At 34.1% G+C, this 18,048-nt stretch overlaps 1 protein-coding gene across 1 annotated transcript; it reads right to left on the reverse strand.

Annotated features, from left to right (window-relative positions):
* Positions 1 to 256: 256 nt before the first annotated feature.
* On the reverse strand, positions 257 to 15,463 carry LOC124359517 (actin-binding Rho-activating protein). The gene is made up of 4 exons (XM_046812315.1): positions 15,229 to 15,463; positions 7,146 to 7,308; positions 2,323 to 2,415; positions 257 to 1,295 (listed from the first exon to the last, which is right to left on the reverse strand). The coding sequence occupies exons 1-4, from the start codon at positions 15,378 to 15,380 to the stop codon at positions 1,143 to 1,145; spliced, it is 561 nt and encodes a 186-aa protein (XP_046668271.1). The 5' UTR covers positions 15,381 to 15,463; the 3' UTR covers positions 257 to 1,142.
* Positions 15,464 to 18,048: the final 2,585 nt, after the last annotated feature.

Raw genomic sequence — 18,048 nt, forward strand, 5'->3', positions numbered from 1 at the left:
TATATATATATATATATATATATATATAATTATACACAAAACACAGAAAATATGAGGTAAAAATAACACAAAACATAATGAAAACTATAATTCATTTATAAAATATAAATATAAAATACACTATTGCACACCGCTGTGTTCATGCATGACATAGATTTTAATTTTGATAATCATTCCACTATGGATTACAAATTAGGAGCATAAAATGACTAGATGTGACTTCTAAAAGCTTATAGGAAAAATGAAAACATGGACATATATAAGAAACATATTTTATTACGCTATGCGTGTAAAACATATCACAAACTTAACAATGTGGTCATTTGTTATTATATACAAATTATCATAACAACAATATTGCTACCTCCTTAACGTATGACTACATAGAAAGCATCGTAAAAAAGTAATCATCAAAATTTAGCAACATTATTATCCTAATCTATCACATTAATATACTTTTACATACGAGTATGTATAATAGATAACGTTAAAGAGTACACTTTAAAATGTATGATCTAATCTAGGAGAAAGGTATGGAAACTAAGGAAGCCGATAAATAAATTTACTCATTCATAGCAATATAAATTTTAAGCAGACTGGGGTTAGTTGTAATAAATTCTTTAAGGAATGGATTACATGACTAATTTTTACAACGTTGTATAAATATAGGCGCACAATAAAATTGCGGCTTCATGCATAAAGGTTACTAGTATAGGGATTACATAATGATTATGAATGGTTATTATAAATCAAGGTGGTGTTCTCGAACTCCTAAAACTCAAACTGCTAAACTTTCACCTAACGCAAGAGTGTTTAAGGGTGACATTGTAATGGAAGACGCTTTAAAGAGTTTTAGACTGATCATTTTTACTAAGAATTTTGCAAACATTAATACAATTTTAATGTTTGTCTTATCAGAAGTTGTCTCATCTGGTACTGAACAATCAATTTGCATTTAATTATTTAAATCTCTGCAAAATGTCTCACATTTATAAATATGTTTGAATTTAGCTAAGAAGGTGATGTATACTATTATTATTACCATTATTGAAAATATGTGTTTTAAAAAGAGACTATAACATTTAGTTGGATCTAGTCTCTTAACGTATGTGTACACATTGTAGGCAGACGGTGGCAGCAGATTACGACAGTGTCTGCTCTCCCTTGTCGCTGGAAGGGGCGGTCGATGGTGGCGCGGGGGTTGGAGAGCGAGACGCTGACAACTGTCTGTTGATTATGTTTCTGATTTCACTGACAGGCTTCAACAGAGCGATGAGAACGTCATCGTCTCTTCTCTGCAACAGAGTTCATGTGTTTCAGTTGTTTTCTCAACACTGTTTTATTTACATACGTTTTTTATTACTGTAAAAAAATCATTAGCCAATTTACATGAATGCATTTTTAATTAGCAAGGTGGAGTTCTCGTTAAATAGTATTAAGTTGTATTGATTCATTTCTGGATTGCTATTTCTAAATGTTTGTAATAAACATAAATATTCTTGTGAACATAAAATCCAGTCATTCGAAACCTCTTCCACTTCTTAGATTTTGTGTTTACACCAAACATGTTTTATTCAATAGTTGTAATACATTCAGAGTTTAACAATAATGGAAACCGATATGGACCAAATCTTGCCTCCAAATAAAGTAAAGTATAAGCACTGAAATGTTTTTAAGCTAAACAAATAGTCTGAGTGGACTCGCTGAATTTCGGGAAGGTTGGGGAGATCTGGGATGCCATACAAATTTGGAGCCAGCAAGAATGCGAATATATTTGGGATCAGCAAGAGTTAAAGGCGATAGTATGATCTGGTATTCCATACAAATCTGGAACCATCATGATTTTAATATGTTTAGGGTGAACAAGAGTTAAAGACGTTAGTATGAATTTTGAAGATTCGGATTGATCTGGATTCAGCAAAATTCAGATGAATTAGTCAGAATATCCAAGGAGGTTAATATGATCTTTGTAGACATTTTATAACGTTAAAAAAAGACGTGAATAGTTAAACATAAACCCGTATATATCCAGAATATAGAGCAGGCCAATGAGTCAGCTAACATATTGTTGTACTAACGATACAAACCCCGTGGAGTTAATATTTGTATAGAAAAGTTTAAAATCTTATGATGGTAAAACAGAATCTAGCCTAATGAGAACTCCTTATTTTTTCAGTACTTAAGAGAAAAACATTGTTCTAGACCTAAACTATTACAATATTATTTCATGTAGACAAGGTATGAAATATGCCAAATTATATTCAATAAATATACTTTAGATATTCAGAAATACATATAAGTTAATAAAATATGAAATAATACCTGAAAGAGTATTTCAGGCTCAAAGTAAACAAATCCTTTCTTCTTTGCGGCGATCAGGAGTCCTACTACCTTGTCGTTGATCTTTGTGTAAATCTGCAACACACATGATATATTTATTAATATGTGTAAGAGAGATATGTTATTAGTAATTAAGCAACGTTTAAAATTAATTTATTAGTAATTTTTCCACAAACTTTGCAGAATTTAGTTGTGATCTAAATTTGTCTCATTAATCATTGCTGCAGGCGGCCAGTTGTGTCTCCAAGAATTGGATAGAATTGGCTAGAATTCAAGGCGTTTGGGAGAGTTTTAGTCGTGAGTTCTCCTGAAGTGAAACGACAATATGATCAGTTTGACCTTGCGGGGACCCAACACAAACGTCTGAAAGACAGTGATAGGCTTGGCAGATGATCAACTCCACGTTTGAACTCCTATTGAGATCTGAAGTTCTTGAGACATTCTAACAATAGAATTGCAAACAAACAGGAAATGTGCTTTGTGGTTTCTAGAGAACAATCATGATTTATTATGACCACAAGGCGAACTATGTTTACACAAAGAAAACAATCCAACTTGTAGATCTATCAAAGATGCAATATCAATCCATCGTTTATCAATTCTGTTAAAGCTCACTAACTCATACAAAGCATAACAAAACTGTACACGTTTATGGTTTATGATAACAGCCGAGTGGTTCAGCACTACCTTATCTTTGATCGCGGTGGTAATGTTATTCCTAGGAAGGTCAACTAAGCAATTAGAGATCAGGCTGAGGTGTTATTCTGAGGTGCCAGATAAAACAATAACAGCCAAAATGAGTTACAGAGACGGTGAAGGCTATTCCTGGCATGTGGTGACGCCTTCCGCTACTTGCACGCAAGCTGCTCCGCTTACTTCTAATTTTATATTAGTAGACCGTAATATTTTAAAATTAATGGAGTTGACGTCTGCGTTTGCTATTCAGATGATAAATAACAAGCGTAAATAGCCGGTAGCTATAGGAATAGGAAACAAACATCTCTATTACCATCGCTGTGTTACTTTAAAAAAAAGGAAGGCAAAACAAATTTAGATATGTAAATGTTTTTAGTTTTGCAGAAGTATTAATTTTAAAATAGAATAAGGAAAACGGACAAAGGGCAATTGTTAACTGTTCTATGGCGTCAATACCACACTAAACGTATACTTGCTCTGGACTATACACTCGGTTTATAGGGGCTCTAATACGGACCATAAAACTCGTGAAATTGAAACATTTTTGAATAGGCTCCAACAGACTGTGTGTTGTGATCCTTATCGAATTGTGGATAACTTCTTTGGTTGTATTCAGAATAGCAACGTGATTTAATGAATTTAATAGCGATGATGTTTAATAGCGATAGCTGTGATAACTTTCATCACTAAGTTCATGTGTTTTGTGTAACAAGTTGTATTAAGCTTGAAATATTTTAATTAGCAATGTTTATCTTTAATGAGGTGCTAAGCTTACAATATTAGTATGAGGTAAGTTATACAAAGCCACGTAGTAAAACAAACACATATGTGATGGGTTTCATTAAGATTTTCCGGGTACATCGTTAAGTTATCACTTAAAACTACTACTGTTAAGTGATATATGTGTAAGTGTCATGTGTGTATTATTATACATATTAACATTTTCCCCCCTGCATGTTCCATACCCATTTTAAATTGGACGTATTTAAGGGAAATTTACCTCTCAGAAGGTAAAAACAAAAACATTTTCAGTTTAAAACATCAAACTATTTTATTTATTGGTGTTTGGTGTTGTAGACACAACAAGCTTTGAACTGTAGTAGGCGGTCCACCTATATACATAATGTACAAGTATTCATAATAAACAAGTTCTAATATCGTGGAGGTAAAACGTAGATACCTCATCTGTTCTTGTAAGGCCAACACACACACACATGCTTTTACAGATGCCCCATAAGTTTACAATAATATTCAAAGGGGTGATAGGCCAGCCAATGATTAACAAAACATGACCCTAGTAAAAGTCGTTTAGATATTGACATTTTGTTGAAAACCATAAAAACAGCTATGAATATTTCTTGCACTACTGCTACAAAACTAAGAGTTTTGTTAAAATGTTTCCTTTGAATTATAGTCATAATATCAGGAAATGTGGTTTAACTTTAAAACAGGTGAATTCCATCACCGGTTTTTCAGTAAAATAAAAATAAATTAAATCTTAAGGTATGTAATAATCTTCTGATTCAATGATTTGTTCTTCAGAGATACATCCATTAATATTTTGTTTTAAAAACATGGTCCTGTTATGGTCATTTCCAAATGGTATAATAATATTATTTACCACTTTATAAACAAAGTATTTTTCAATATTATTACTTGTTAACATTATTAATAATAAGTAATCATAGGTAACACAATATTAGACTCACTTCATTTAGTACATTCTGTCCTGATTATTTTTTTAAAGGAGAGGCTGATCCCCTTCTAAGCCTTATTCTGTCCGTCCTCATGGGCCACTGGCCTGTGCGAGGATCTTATCAAACAGAATAAGGGGGAGAGTCGATACAGTACAAGATCAATGGTACTGATAAAAAAGTGCAATGGTCACAGACAGGATTTGAACCTGCGTTATCTCTAACTCAGAGCCAAAGTCCAACGACTTAGACCGCTCGGCCATCGGCCCATCGGCTCGGTGGGGTATTATGATTTACGTTTTGTTCACTTATGGGACACCAGATATATGAACTATGAATACTCAATCCCAAGAAAAGATGTTGCCAAAATCATTTAACATAATATCATATCATCATAACTGGCATTATTTCAGAAAATTATGATAACACAAAAGCCAATTAATTAGTTGATACTTCGAATATGACCGTTTTGTACTTATGACCTTTTTATTAGCCTACGAATCTGACAAAACCCATTGACTGATAACTTTAACTGATAGACGAATAATATATTATGTTTTTCATACATACGCAATAGGAAATGTTACATATCCAAATTATTTGCCTAACGCGCAATAATTTTAACACGTGCACAACCTAGACTGAGTAATAGTTTGAAACTTGTAAAACATCACCAGCAACTTGCTGGCAAGAGAGTTAACAGCCGACCTCAGTGACGAGCGAGTCAAACAAGTCATTACACAAACATCCGTCTCTGTCTCGTGTCCAACAGTAAACAGCAGTGTTTAACTCCTGGGAGTTTATCCTAGGTTTGTAACGCGTTCATGAGGCAATCACAATTAAATTTATCTAGATGCAGAGATCTAGATTCAAGAGGTATCACAGTCTAGAGAGATGTTTCGTCGACACGCAAGCTTTATGTTGCAGCATTACGAGTATTTTATGACTCCATACATAACTAATCATAGTTGCAGTGAGGTTATTATGTTTATTGAATGAATATTAGTACATCACTTGACTTAAGCTTCGGAAATGCTGCCTTTCTGTGGAGTCTAGACTCATTGAGATTAAACTTACCTTTTCTTGAGTTCAAATTGACCGGGAACATAACTTGATAATGCACTCGGTCTTCATCAGTGATTGATAATGTTCGAGTATGGATAGTGTTAGCTTACCCGTGATTACATATTTTCAAAAATTTAATGCTCTTTGCGTCATACTCATTTTGGCTTAAATAATTTTAAAACAGTACGAACAGTGGTTAAACAACGAACGTTTCTTAAACGGAAACGGTAGTAATGAAGGATAAGCGCATTATATATCAAACGTTGTGGAACTCACTCTATGACAATTATATGGTAAAATGTCGCTAATATTAGTACCCAAATGTTTTTTTCAAATTGGCTAATGGTCAATAAAAAGGTTCTCCCGAGCGGTTATCTTAGAAATCACTTTATAGTGTCTGTAACTTTTAAGAGTGAAAAGTTGAAACGATTAGAAGTCATTTCAAACTGGGTTAATGGCGTAAAAAGGTTCGTTCGCCACGTGGGTGGTAATAAATAGGAATACACTGAGCATTCACAGCTATGACTAAAGTTCTAAAAAAACATATTAGTTTGAATTACAGAATTGCGTGGTTGTCAGTGGCTCTTGCTAGTGAATCAACTGATCTAGCTACTAGCAAAACAATTCATTTATGCATCACACTCTTTTCATTCATATAATGTTTTAAAATTCTTATCTGTGATTCCAACAAGAGCATGTCACGTTGGTGTTGATGGTGATGCGGAGAAGTAGTGAGAGTTATTTGAGAGTTTTCAAATCTAAATGCAGTATCTGGCATTTCCCTTGACACAAATCAACAACTACGTGACTTGACTGAATGGCGAGTTATTGTTGTACGCTTACGATGGATAATATATCAATGTTTATAGCGCCAGTCGTGGACGTGACTACAGTATTGTGTCCAAGTGACGGCAGTTGCGACAAATCAACGGCGTTTACACATTCCCAGAGGACAGTCTGCAAATAACCGGGGCCGGCAGCTGGGCACAAGCCAACGCATTCTTCTTATAAATTCCTTATCTAAACCCGTATTCTACAATATCTTTATCACATCATGGTTCCGATATGGTTCACGCTAGCTATGTTTTAGATTAATTCTCTTCATACTCCGCTGCAGGATGCTCTACAAAAGCCTGAATTCAGGGTTTTAGAAGAATCGCACAAACATGAAAATTGCCTACGTTCGTCACAACTAATTTTGTTGAAAGTGTAAACAATGAGTACTTGTCACGTAAATATAGAGAAACTATCATGGAATTGAAAGAAAATGAGTTAAAAGTAGCATTCTAAACTAAACTGTTACAGGGATAGAGATGCGCAACTCCTATAGAAACGGATAGGTGTACTCACAGAGAACAGCTCTCCAAAGGTGATGACGATATAGCTGTCGCCGTCTTTGTCCCGCCGACGTCGTCCCATGTCGTGGATCACTTCACAGAGCTCGAGGATCTCACGGCTGATGTGGCAGAGAGCCTTCTGTCCCCGCTGGTCTGTCAGCGACCCGGCCACAGGTCTGCAAACAGACACTCACTCTCTGTACTTGATACATAAACTCACTAATTCTTATAGCAATAAAAGATAAACACGTGTATCTATATTACACCATGAATGGTGATGTATTGTCTGTATGCACTGGAACCGAGACTGAAACATAACCGGAAAGCTCATTCCCAAACGTATGTCGTCGATTCTATTATATTGCGAGTAAAACAAGTGAACTAAATAAAATATTATTAGTTTTATATACTAACATTTTATGCCTGTATTTTGCTCATAAGATAAAAATATGATGATCCACAATGGCTTTTGACTGGACTAAGTAGTTGAAGAAATCAGTGAAGTATTTTGACTTCTTTCTGACTATTGAATGGTATACGCGTTTAACTTCATGTAGAAAACATCAGAACTCGGAAAAAGGACAGGTCAATGCCAATTGGATAGGCATACAAAATATATGGTAACAATCACTGGACATAAAGCATAACACGAAGCTCAATATTTGGGAGTATATATCTGACATAGAATAATCACCGTCACTTTCAGCCGTCTGGTGAGAAACGTTGGCAGGTGTGTGGCGAGCAAGTCTCGGCTGCTAATGTATATTACGATCTACGTGACTTTGCAAGGGTGAGAGAGATGTGTGTATGCTAACTGTTCTACTCATTTTCGACAGGAAGTGGTTTTAGAAGCAAGATATACTATTGTTCCGTTCTAAATTTCGAATGCACAATATTGAAGGGCTGGGAAGAACTGTGGTGACAAGACACGCGAGATCAATAGACTAGCAGGATGACTGAGGACATTCCAGAATGGACGGAGATGGAACATGTGAATTTAAATATTTATCTGACCAAGTTTCTCACAGGCCAGAGCATTTCTAAGATTGTGGACTCGGAATGCCCCAGGCCATAGCATTTCCAAGATTAGGGAATTCCACAATGTGTCATCTAGAAATTTGTATTCGGAGTGACAGTGATTACAAATAAATATTTAAGAATATATATTTCTGTCAACAGAAGATACGGTTATTTAATAGAGATTGGTTATTTTACCATTAACCATCTCAACAATGAAAATGAATGGTGCACTTTTCCTTTGTACCATTCATAAGCGTATTAAAAGTTTTACATGGGAGTGCTAATGTCTTTCTATTTGTTATCAATGTGTAAAACAAGTGCTAAAATAAATCTACGGCCCCTTTATAAATACAACTAAGTTATACAAGAGTTTAAAAACATTTAATACGATGTGACTAATCCTTTGCAAAGTACAATTTTAAATTTTACTTTATGGTAATTCTTATTTCACCTACATGCTTGTTAGATTATTGGCACACCACAGCAGGAAAATGTTGGCTACGAACGCTCAGCGGTTTAAACTGTCATCTCTTTGTAAAGTTGTTTCTGTCGAACAAACAGAATATTTCATGTAGACTGTTTGTTTGGTTCCGCTTTGTGTGGACACCAACTGTTGAAATCGGTGTTCCAGAAATAGTTGGAGTGTGTTTAGAAAGTATAACCTCAACAAGATGGTTTCCTCCTATTTTTAAGGCAACGGACCTATAAGATAAATGAGCCAGTTGATATCAGATACAGAAAGGTTGAAAAGTTGATGCATTTGCATAAATCCCTGTTTAGTATAGGGACTGCCACTTCAAACATTGCTGAAGACAATTTTAAATAGCTGAAGTTTTTTTAGACAATTAGTATTATATAGCTATACCAATAATAATGAATATTGAATAGTGAAATATTGTTACAACCATACAAATTATGTAAATATCTCTTTGTGTGATTTGTTTTATTATGTAAGGAGAAAATAACTTGTGAAGTATATTTTTTCAAACAAGTGAATAAATATCCACAAATGTCAACATATCCCGGTCAACCACAAGTTTGATTCTCAATACTGTTTAGATAGTGTTCTCGTCATGGATCATGCGGAACTTGTTCCACCAAACACTGAAGATCTGGGACAACTGGGTTGGCCCGAGCCGAACCAATATGTATTCTCGGTCACAGAATAGTACACCATAACTTGTACACAAGCTAGTCTGGCCTCCGTCCAAACCACGGAGATTCGGGGTCGCACGCTATCTTTCCACTATTTATTTTAGTCACATGTTTAAAAACTGGTTTTGTACTAAACATACCATTACTAGACAGTTTTACATTTCCATTATATTAATTAGCTAACTATAACAATTCGATCTGAAGGAATCTAATGTTTAGATAAAAAATAATAATTGGAAAATAATTCGGCTTAAATATTACCAGGCATGGTTCGCCTTACTCCTAATTAATATATTATTGTAATAATGGATAAATTTCCGGTATGAACTTCATGAACTTGTCTATGTAGTCAAACTAAGGCGATTAAGAAATACAAAAATGTAGAAAATGAGAAAGATTGAGATTTTGACTCGAATCCCACAAAGTCAGCAAACCAGAGAAGTCTGCGTTCAAATCTGAGAGAAATATTCAAAGGTCAAGATTATCGTGTGACCAATGACTTATGCCTACTAAAAGTTACCATACTTTCCATAGCCCGTGAGGGAGTCATATCTTCACCAGAGAAGGTCGAGGATTGATTAACATCTGAGAGACCAGCTAGCCGAATTTTCTACACATTGTAGTATCGAGTTCAACTCAGCATCACGAAGATCAACTGAAATATATCCTACTTCATGGTACCAGGATTCTCCGAGGAGATCCTACAATCCTTTTCCTTCCAACCTGGCCCAGACGGACCGCTGCTCAATCCTACGCTGAATAATAGGTAACACGTCTCCAATATCGTAGTATTAAATTTGACAGTTGAATCGTCACCTTCTCACGCCAAGGTTTTCGTTTATGTTTTATAGAGACCTCTGAAATCTGCTGACCTGAAAATACGGACAACTCAGCCATCCTCTTCAGTAAACAGGATAGATAAGATACACTTATGAATAAATAAATAAATAGATACTCAAACAGGATTCTGAGCAGCAAGTGTATATGAGGCAAATCTTTACACTAGAATGCCGAGCTCTGAGCATTGAAAGACAACAAATTTCACAAATCTGGTTTTGTTTAAAGTTTTCTTTTACGATGGATTATTTAAAAGGATTATACAATTTTGGACATTTACCGTCGTAAATATTACAAAAATTGTTTTTGTAACGTATAATTAAGTTTTTATTCCCCATTATCCTCTGTTTCGGAAAGACCGTGCCACGATTATTATAGAGTATTGTTAAGATTGTCAAGTCTCTGGGTTGTCTCACGTAAATATCATTATAATGGTGATGTTGAAATTGTTATTTAAAGGGAACTGTAAATTATAACCAACCTGTCTTGGCCACGAGAATCGATACCATTCCAGTCTCTAACAATCGATCGTAAGTCACTCGGCACTCAATGCATAGTACAATCTTCATTGCCAAATACTTATTTGGCTGCTTCAGCATTGTTATGTACGAAATAAAAGCTAGATTTAATATTATTACTGAGTATTACTATTTTGCAATGTACATAATAGGTTTATTTAGTATTCATCACCGTTATTAGTATAAATTATTAGACTCAAAAACGTTCAAAATCTAAAGAACTACGAAGGTTTGCACAAAATATTTCTGCAAATAATTTACTTGGTAACTTTACTTGGTAACACCCTTCATCGTCGACATTCTGGAGCTAGTTGGCATGTTTTGCCTATTTTCAGACATTTTAGATATGTGCGGTAAGTTAACAAGCAGCGTAAGGGTGAGAATATAAATTGCAGAGAGGACTTGAAACCTTAAGACTTAAATTGACAAAATATGGCTGAAAACTAAAGTAGTTGAAATATATACACACGTTTATTTGGTAGCTATGTTAATATCAAGTAATATAAAACGTTATTATTTTATTAGAACGTAAATATTATCTTGTAATACTATGTTCAGTATTTTTTAAAGTTACTGTTAATTAATTTTAAATTTGCGATTGTTGGCGATTTCAAATTAACATAGAACATATGTTGAAATTCAGAAATATTCAATCGAAGATTCAAAATATCGAACAATGTAGTTTTAACTACGGTAATTAGTTGAAAAGGGCTACAGGATTTCTGATATTTGGCATCATTATGTATTAAGCAAAATATAGGGACTCCCGATTGCGTGCGATCTAAGTAAGACGTTGGACTTTAGATCTGAGTTAGAGATAACGCAGGTTCAAATCCTGTCTGTGACCTTTGCACTTTTTATCAGTACCATTGATCTTGTACTGTATCAACTCTCCTCCTTGTTATGTTTGAAAAGATCCTCACACAGGTCAGTGGCCCATGAGGACGGTCATAATAAGGCTTAAAAGACGGTCAGGTCGACGTACTCTTAAAAAAATGAAATATTACGTTTCGAGAATAAAACCTTTCTTCTTTCAAGAACTTGCGAACACGCTTAACTGTGTATCTCGTGTGTTTAAACCTAAAGAAGATGACAAACAGTTCCAGCCACCGAATTTATTTCAAGTAAAATTGGTTTCTTATTATTATGGAAGTCATGAAAATAATAGTTAAATCATTTAAGGGGATTTTTCATGTGATTGCAATAAAAAACAAATATAACTGTGTAAGGAATTGGTAAAGTGTACATGTAGTATTCATGTTAAGTTGGGAAAATATTTGTTTATTTTCAATTCGTAGCCTTTAATATAACTTTTTAGACACTTATGTAGCATATGTAACAAGTAACAAAATTTGTTCAGACACAAAAAGTACAAACAATATTTTTATAACTCCTCGAGGAATTACAGGCTTTTAAAGTAGAACGGTTTTATAATCACGCCCGAATACAAATGGATGAAGATAAAATTATTAAACGTTGACTGTATGTGTATGACTTATTCAGCTTCAGGGAGTGAATTGTGCTTCAAATGCCTAACCCTCCTTGTTAAATTATGAAAATATTTTTCTATTTTTCCTGTCTTTAGAAATGATATCTTATGAATGTTGCTAAAATGTTCTTTAAACACAAAAAATTATTTAAACCAAAAATTGTTTTCACCACCCTAACTAAGATCTGCTTCTAATTATTGTCGATGACTGAAGTTGGAAGCACAATCTTGTAATGCGGATACAGGAAATCGGATATATAGTTGGGCCGAGGTAATATTGTATCCATCCTCTTATATCATCTGATTAAGCTCTTTGGTCATCTTGTACAGATATTGACAATTATGTGTGTGGTAAAATTCAATTTGGCTTTAAACCTCGGATTTCTCCAAGCTCCATATGGAATTCATATCTCACGTAGTAATACTTTTGAGAACGAGTTAAATCCTTTCTAACTCGCTTTATATTTAAAATACTCACTGTCTTTTATAATTCTAATTACTTATAATTGTCATAATCGAAATTTCAATTTTGTAATTGATTGGTAATTTGAAAACCCTCTTAAATTATGTCATATAACGACACCATACGATCGACACACGTACCAGTATACTTAATGAACTGATGCGTCTACTTAATCTACTGTCCCAGTAGATGGAATACTGCTCTGACATATTATCTACGTAGTCCCTATCGTATGGTTAGTATGGTTTCTACTGACACGGAGCATCGTGTAACTCAGCTCCTGTGTTACATGCCACTTTAACCGAATAAAGATTATTGATGTAAGGAAGAAGACTACATTGAACCTTGAGGAGCTTCTCTTACACAACTGGACGTGTGGAGTGATCCTATAACGTCCTCTACTGTTACTACTGGCTTGTCTACAATGGGAAAATATTAACTTTATTGGATGATATTATAAGGCAAGACGTGGGCAGTGATTGGATACTTCACAAACTCACAGAATTATAAAGCAATTTTATTCATCCTAGGGCATTGGAAAAAGTGTGCTTGAATTAGAAATGTCGTAAACAGTTATTTCGTAATCTACTTCTTACTATATAAGAATAACAGTAATTGTTTGTCGATCCAGATCAGATTATGCAAGTATAACAATCTCTAAACTGGGAATATTCTACTAATGAGACTAAAAAGTTACGTTTTTCTTAGTACAGTCGACGAAATTTATATTTCATGGATGACTATCCTCGTGAATTAATATCAGATTGAGTATGTATTTTAGTAATTGTTGACATCCAATATAACTATCGTGACATTGCTGACATGTCAATATATTTTCCTCAAAATACATTAATTCTGTTCTATTTCTGAAATAACCAATATATGTGTAGAGCCTTCCAATTTTAAACATTTGCTTAGTTAAACGAATGTGAAGTAACGTAAGATTCTTTTCAAACATAAACTAAAAAAATAATTAAAAAAGTAAAGTAAAAATGTTAACACATGCCCGCCATACTGAAATTTTAATTAATGGGGATAACTTATTAGCTCGTTTAGGGTATATTGGTAAATTATACTAGGATTGGTTGGAATCAGTTGATAATTACAGTAGTCAGTTTTCCATCATATTATTTATAATTTATTACGTACACTACTGTCACTTATTTTCATAAGATTATACAGATATCACCTTGAAACCTTACAAGATATTAACCCTCACGCCATGTTTATTGTAAGGTATTAACACAATTTATTGCAAAAGACACAAGAATCCAAAGCTTTTTCACAACAAGATTACCTACAGTTCCTAAAAAATACTAACTCTTGGTATGAACTGTTCGGTTTGAATTAGCTTTACACATTGCGACATACATCGTATTTGGAATTTCGAATGGAAGTGGGAAAGGGTTAATCTTTAACTGAATGTAAAACTTTGTTTTAGATAAAAAAATTAACTATCCCCTAATAATTTTTCTGAAAAGAGACAACACCATAGCTTGAGATATGCAGTTTTAATCATGCAAGAAAACCTCTTTAAGATCTAATGCTGCATTTAAATTAACTGTTAAAGTGTTATAAAATAATATCAATAAGTTTTAATAACTATGGTAACTGGGTGGTTTAAAAATCAAATGAGTTTTCAACTTCCGATAGTTGTTTCTTACGTAAAGAAATAATGTACTGACTGGATATTTTAATGCACATTAATTAAAACAAATTGACCATGCCTTCTGAGAACGTGTCCGGGACTAGCGCCCGTATTTAGCAAACGGTGCGGCGTTACAAGCAATCTTGCTACTGGGATGCTCGGCAGGTTGCCTAGCTTTGCTAAGGCGCACTAGCTGTTACGAATTACATTGACGGTGCAGAATGTGTTAGCATTGGATTTATCAATGTAGAACTGCACTTCTGAGGGAGTTCAAATCACCATTATAATGTCGCAGTACGAGTTCTAAATGACATTTTCACCAATATAATACCAGTTAACATTACTTATAAAGTAATAACTATTCTATAAATCCATTTAGATATTAAAGTTGAATTACTCATGTAGAATACCAAAATGGAATAAGCAAATCGAAATAGCTAGGTCAGTACTTTATTACGAAAGCTGAGTTGAAAATATTTTAAAATGTTAAGTGGTAAACATTTTGTTCTTTGTTTATTTAAAAATCGCGTAGTCAAATGATCAGTAGTCTCAAGCTCCCGAAACAACGTATACATGTGAAAATTTAACTCTATTAGAAATAGAATTAGTTATTTGAGAACCATTCATACACGTGGATCTTTTAGTAAAAGAGCAATTCTCATGAATTATTTATAACTTTTGCTATGTAAATTACGTAACAAACTTGTGACGAAAGTTATTTGCATTAACTACGGGCTCTCATTTAGTAATTTAAATCCTGTCGGATTTTAAAAGAGTAACAATTAATTAAATTCTTTTTTCTCAAAGGAACTAAAAATGGGAACTTCATACTTACTTAATTAATTGAAAGTATTGTATTTTAAAAAGGTTGTTTTTGTAATTTGGGATTTGTATTATTATTTTTTCAATTAGTCAGGTACATTTTTACAGTGACAATACGAACAGGAAGTTCCGGTAACCACTTACTTGCCGTATTCGTCTTTGCTGAACTTGGGTCTCGGCGAGGGCGAGCGGCTGAACCGGTCGCTGAAGGGGTTCAGAGTCTGAGTCTCCAAGTGCTTCATGGCCTGTTGGTTGAACTTGTTCACCTTCTCGGCGAGTCCCAGTGCGTCCGTCATCCTGCCTTCCTCAACTTGACACTGGTCAGAGGACAGTTCCGTGCTCTACTGGCGCCCTCTCCCCGCCGCCGTTAAAATAGAACCGGCCTCTGACGTCGCTCCCTAGCTAGCGTGCTTCCCGCCACAGCGCCACGCGCCGCTCATTCATGGGGGAGCAATAGTGCGGCTTCTAGAAGTGAATCAGCCGCGATGACTCAATCGCGTGGGTCTGTGGCGTAAACACGAATGACCTGACCCTACAAGGGCTGAGTTCCACCCTAGCCTGACAATGATGCGTCATGTGGTAGGGTCGTATAGTATACTGTACCTATCAGGTAGCTCGTGTGGTTGGAAGTTCTGTACCAAGGAAGAGGATCAGGAATCTGTCTGAACACTGTCCCAAAGGAGCTTCAAAAACAAATATATCAGTGGCTGTTTTACATACTGTTATCTATGTGTTGCACGTTCTTAAAATACATACACAATCATCATTAATGAAACTTTTTGCGTGTTATGTTTGTTTACAGTGTATGTTAGTATGATATGCATCCCCAACATCACTTCGATAAAGACGTCAGTTCAGAACACTCCCAGAAAGTTAGTAGGACAGTATTTGGCTCACAACCTCAAAACGTAATCTGAGAATGATTCCGCCTAAACGTGTTTTATATAGTACGTGTAGTGTTATATTTATTGGCTGAGCGTTAGTGAAGCCTTTCACTCGTGGAGTTGGAAAATTTCATTTCTCTACCTTACGGGTATTCTTGATGGCAACAAGAAAATAGCAGAATAAACAAATGTGTAAACAGGCTGAATACACCGTACGAGATTTTTAACATGTAACATGTAGTTTATGAATACAGTAAAAAAAAGAATAAAGAAAAGTCAATCAAATATCGGTGAAAAGACTTTCTTTCAGCATACTCTTGCGTTGTAGCTCTCTCCCTACCTTACCGGAACTTTTAATATATAAAGACTGCTATGAAACCTACCTCAATGAACAAAAATGAGATTATATCATGTGGCTAATCTTGAGAAAGATAATCTTTAGACTTTAAATTTTGCATGAACTTAATTTCTAAATAGATAAGAGAAAGATCTATGATGGTGCAAGACTATCATTAAATTTGGCTGAGTGTCGTTAAATCCTATCACTCAATAGGATGACACAATTTCGTTTTTATCTGCGAGTTGATGTGAAAATATTTCTTTTTTATGATGTCTATCTGTCTGTCCATCTACAAGACACCCCAAGAAGAAAATGAGCAATAGACCAATTTTGAGAATATAACAATCACCAAATTTATGTTATTGTGATTTAAAACAATCGCAAGAGAATCAACAGGTTTACGTCCTTATTTTTGTTACAAGATCTGTATTTATTATAAACAATATTCTTTTTAGGTTGAACACATCTAAGCTCTATAACAATTACGTGGTACATCACTGAATTTAAATGTGTTAAATATTAAATACTAAAAACTGCAATATCAAAACTTCCAAATAGTAAAATTTTTGGTTGATCTCCATACAGTACTCTCTAGAATTCCTATTTTCAATCATTAACTCAGCTAGCGCTATTATCCATGATAAACATCTAATGGAATAGCTACTACAAGAAAGAATTTATACTTAAAAAGTGTTAGTTTATTAAATTATACTTTATTTGAATGTTTAGTTTTTACACACCGTAGCCTATGCCTGTCAAATCGTGACCACAGTTTGATTACAATTTTAATTATTTCTAGTACTATCCGTAAATAATTTACCAAGTTTAATGAAATTTGCAAATACTTTATATACATTGTCTGCATATAGTATTTACCACATTGCCCATTTACATATAATTAAAATCTACTAAATAAATCAAATTTAAAAGTTTTCCTAGCATTTCTTTCAATTTCTGCAGATTTCTCCACATATCTCCTAAAAAATACTCAATAAGATCTAAACTTCTTCCTCCCTTCATTAGTAAAGTTTTTATTCTGGCCTATCATTTCTAAACTCCTTCATATTTTATTTTGTTATATTATTACTTCCCTCCAAATCCAAATACTATCACTAGATATGTTTTAAACGTTATATCATACTTATCTTGTTTCTGTTTTTGCCACTAATTGTGTTCCTTAATTTCTAACGGTAATCACAAATTTGTGTAATCATTTACAAATGTTCCTTTTTAATAAGATTCGCAATACGATTTATTTTACTTGTTCTTCTTTCACTCACACCAAGTGCATTTTATGTAGCTCTTTCAAACATTCAGTGATCTAAGGAATAATGTAATCAGTTCCTCTAGTCATTACAACAAACATAACTAATAGATTTCGTAATATTTTGTATTGACTGTGGATATACCTCTCCACCATGTTCATCTGAGGTTGTTTAAACTGTCTATATAGGTAAATTATTATAACACCCCCATATAAACTATAGTAGTTTTCATTACTAGGAGTAAACATTGTTGTTTCGAATGTGAAGTTGTGTTGTACGAGCGAGCGAAGCCGAGTTTGGTGATAAGAATAATCACCAAAAGATATTTTTTCTCCATTTAATGCAGCAACATTTCTATCATTCTGATAAAACAAATAAAAAGTTAAAACATAAAATCTGAGAGCCGTCAGGCAATTTTCACTCCATAAGCACACAACCTGGTTCTTTTTGATATTTTATAATGGCACTTTCCTAA

This window comes from Homalodisca vitripennis, chromosome 4 (assembly GCF_021130785.1).
Source record: "Homalodisca vitripennis isolate AUS2020 chromosome 4, UT_GWSS_2.1, whole genome shotgun sequence".
NCBI classification, from domain to species: domain Eukaryota; kingdom Metazoa; phylum Arthropoda; class Insecta; order Hemiptera; family Cicadellidae; genus Homalodisca; species Homalodisca vitripennis.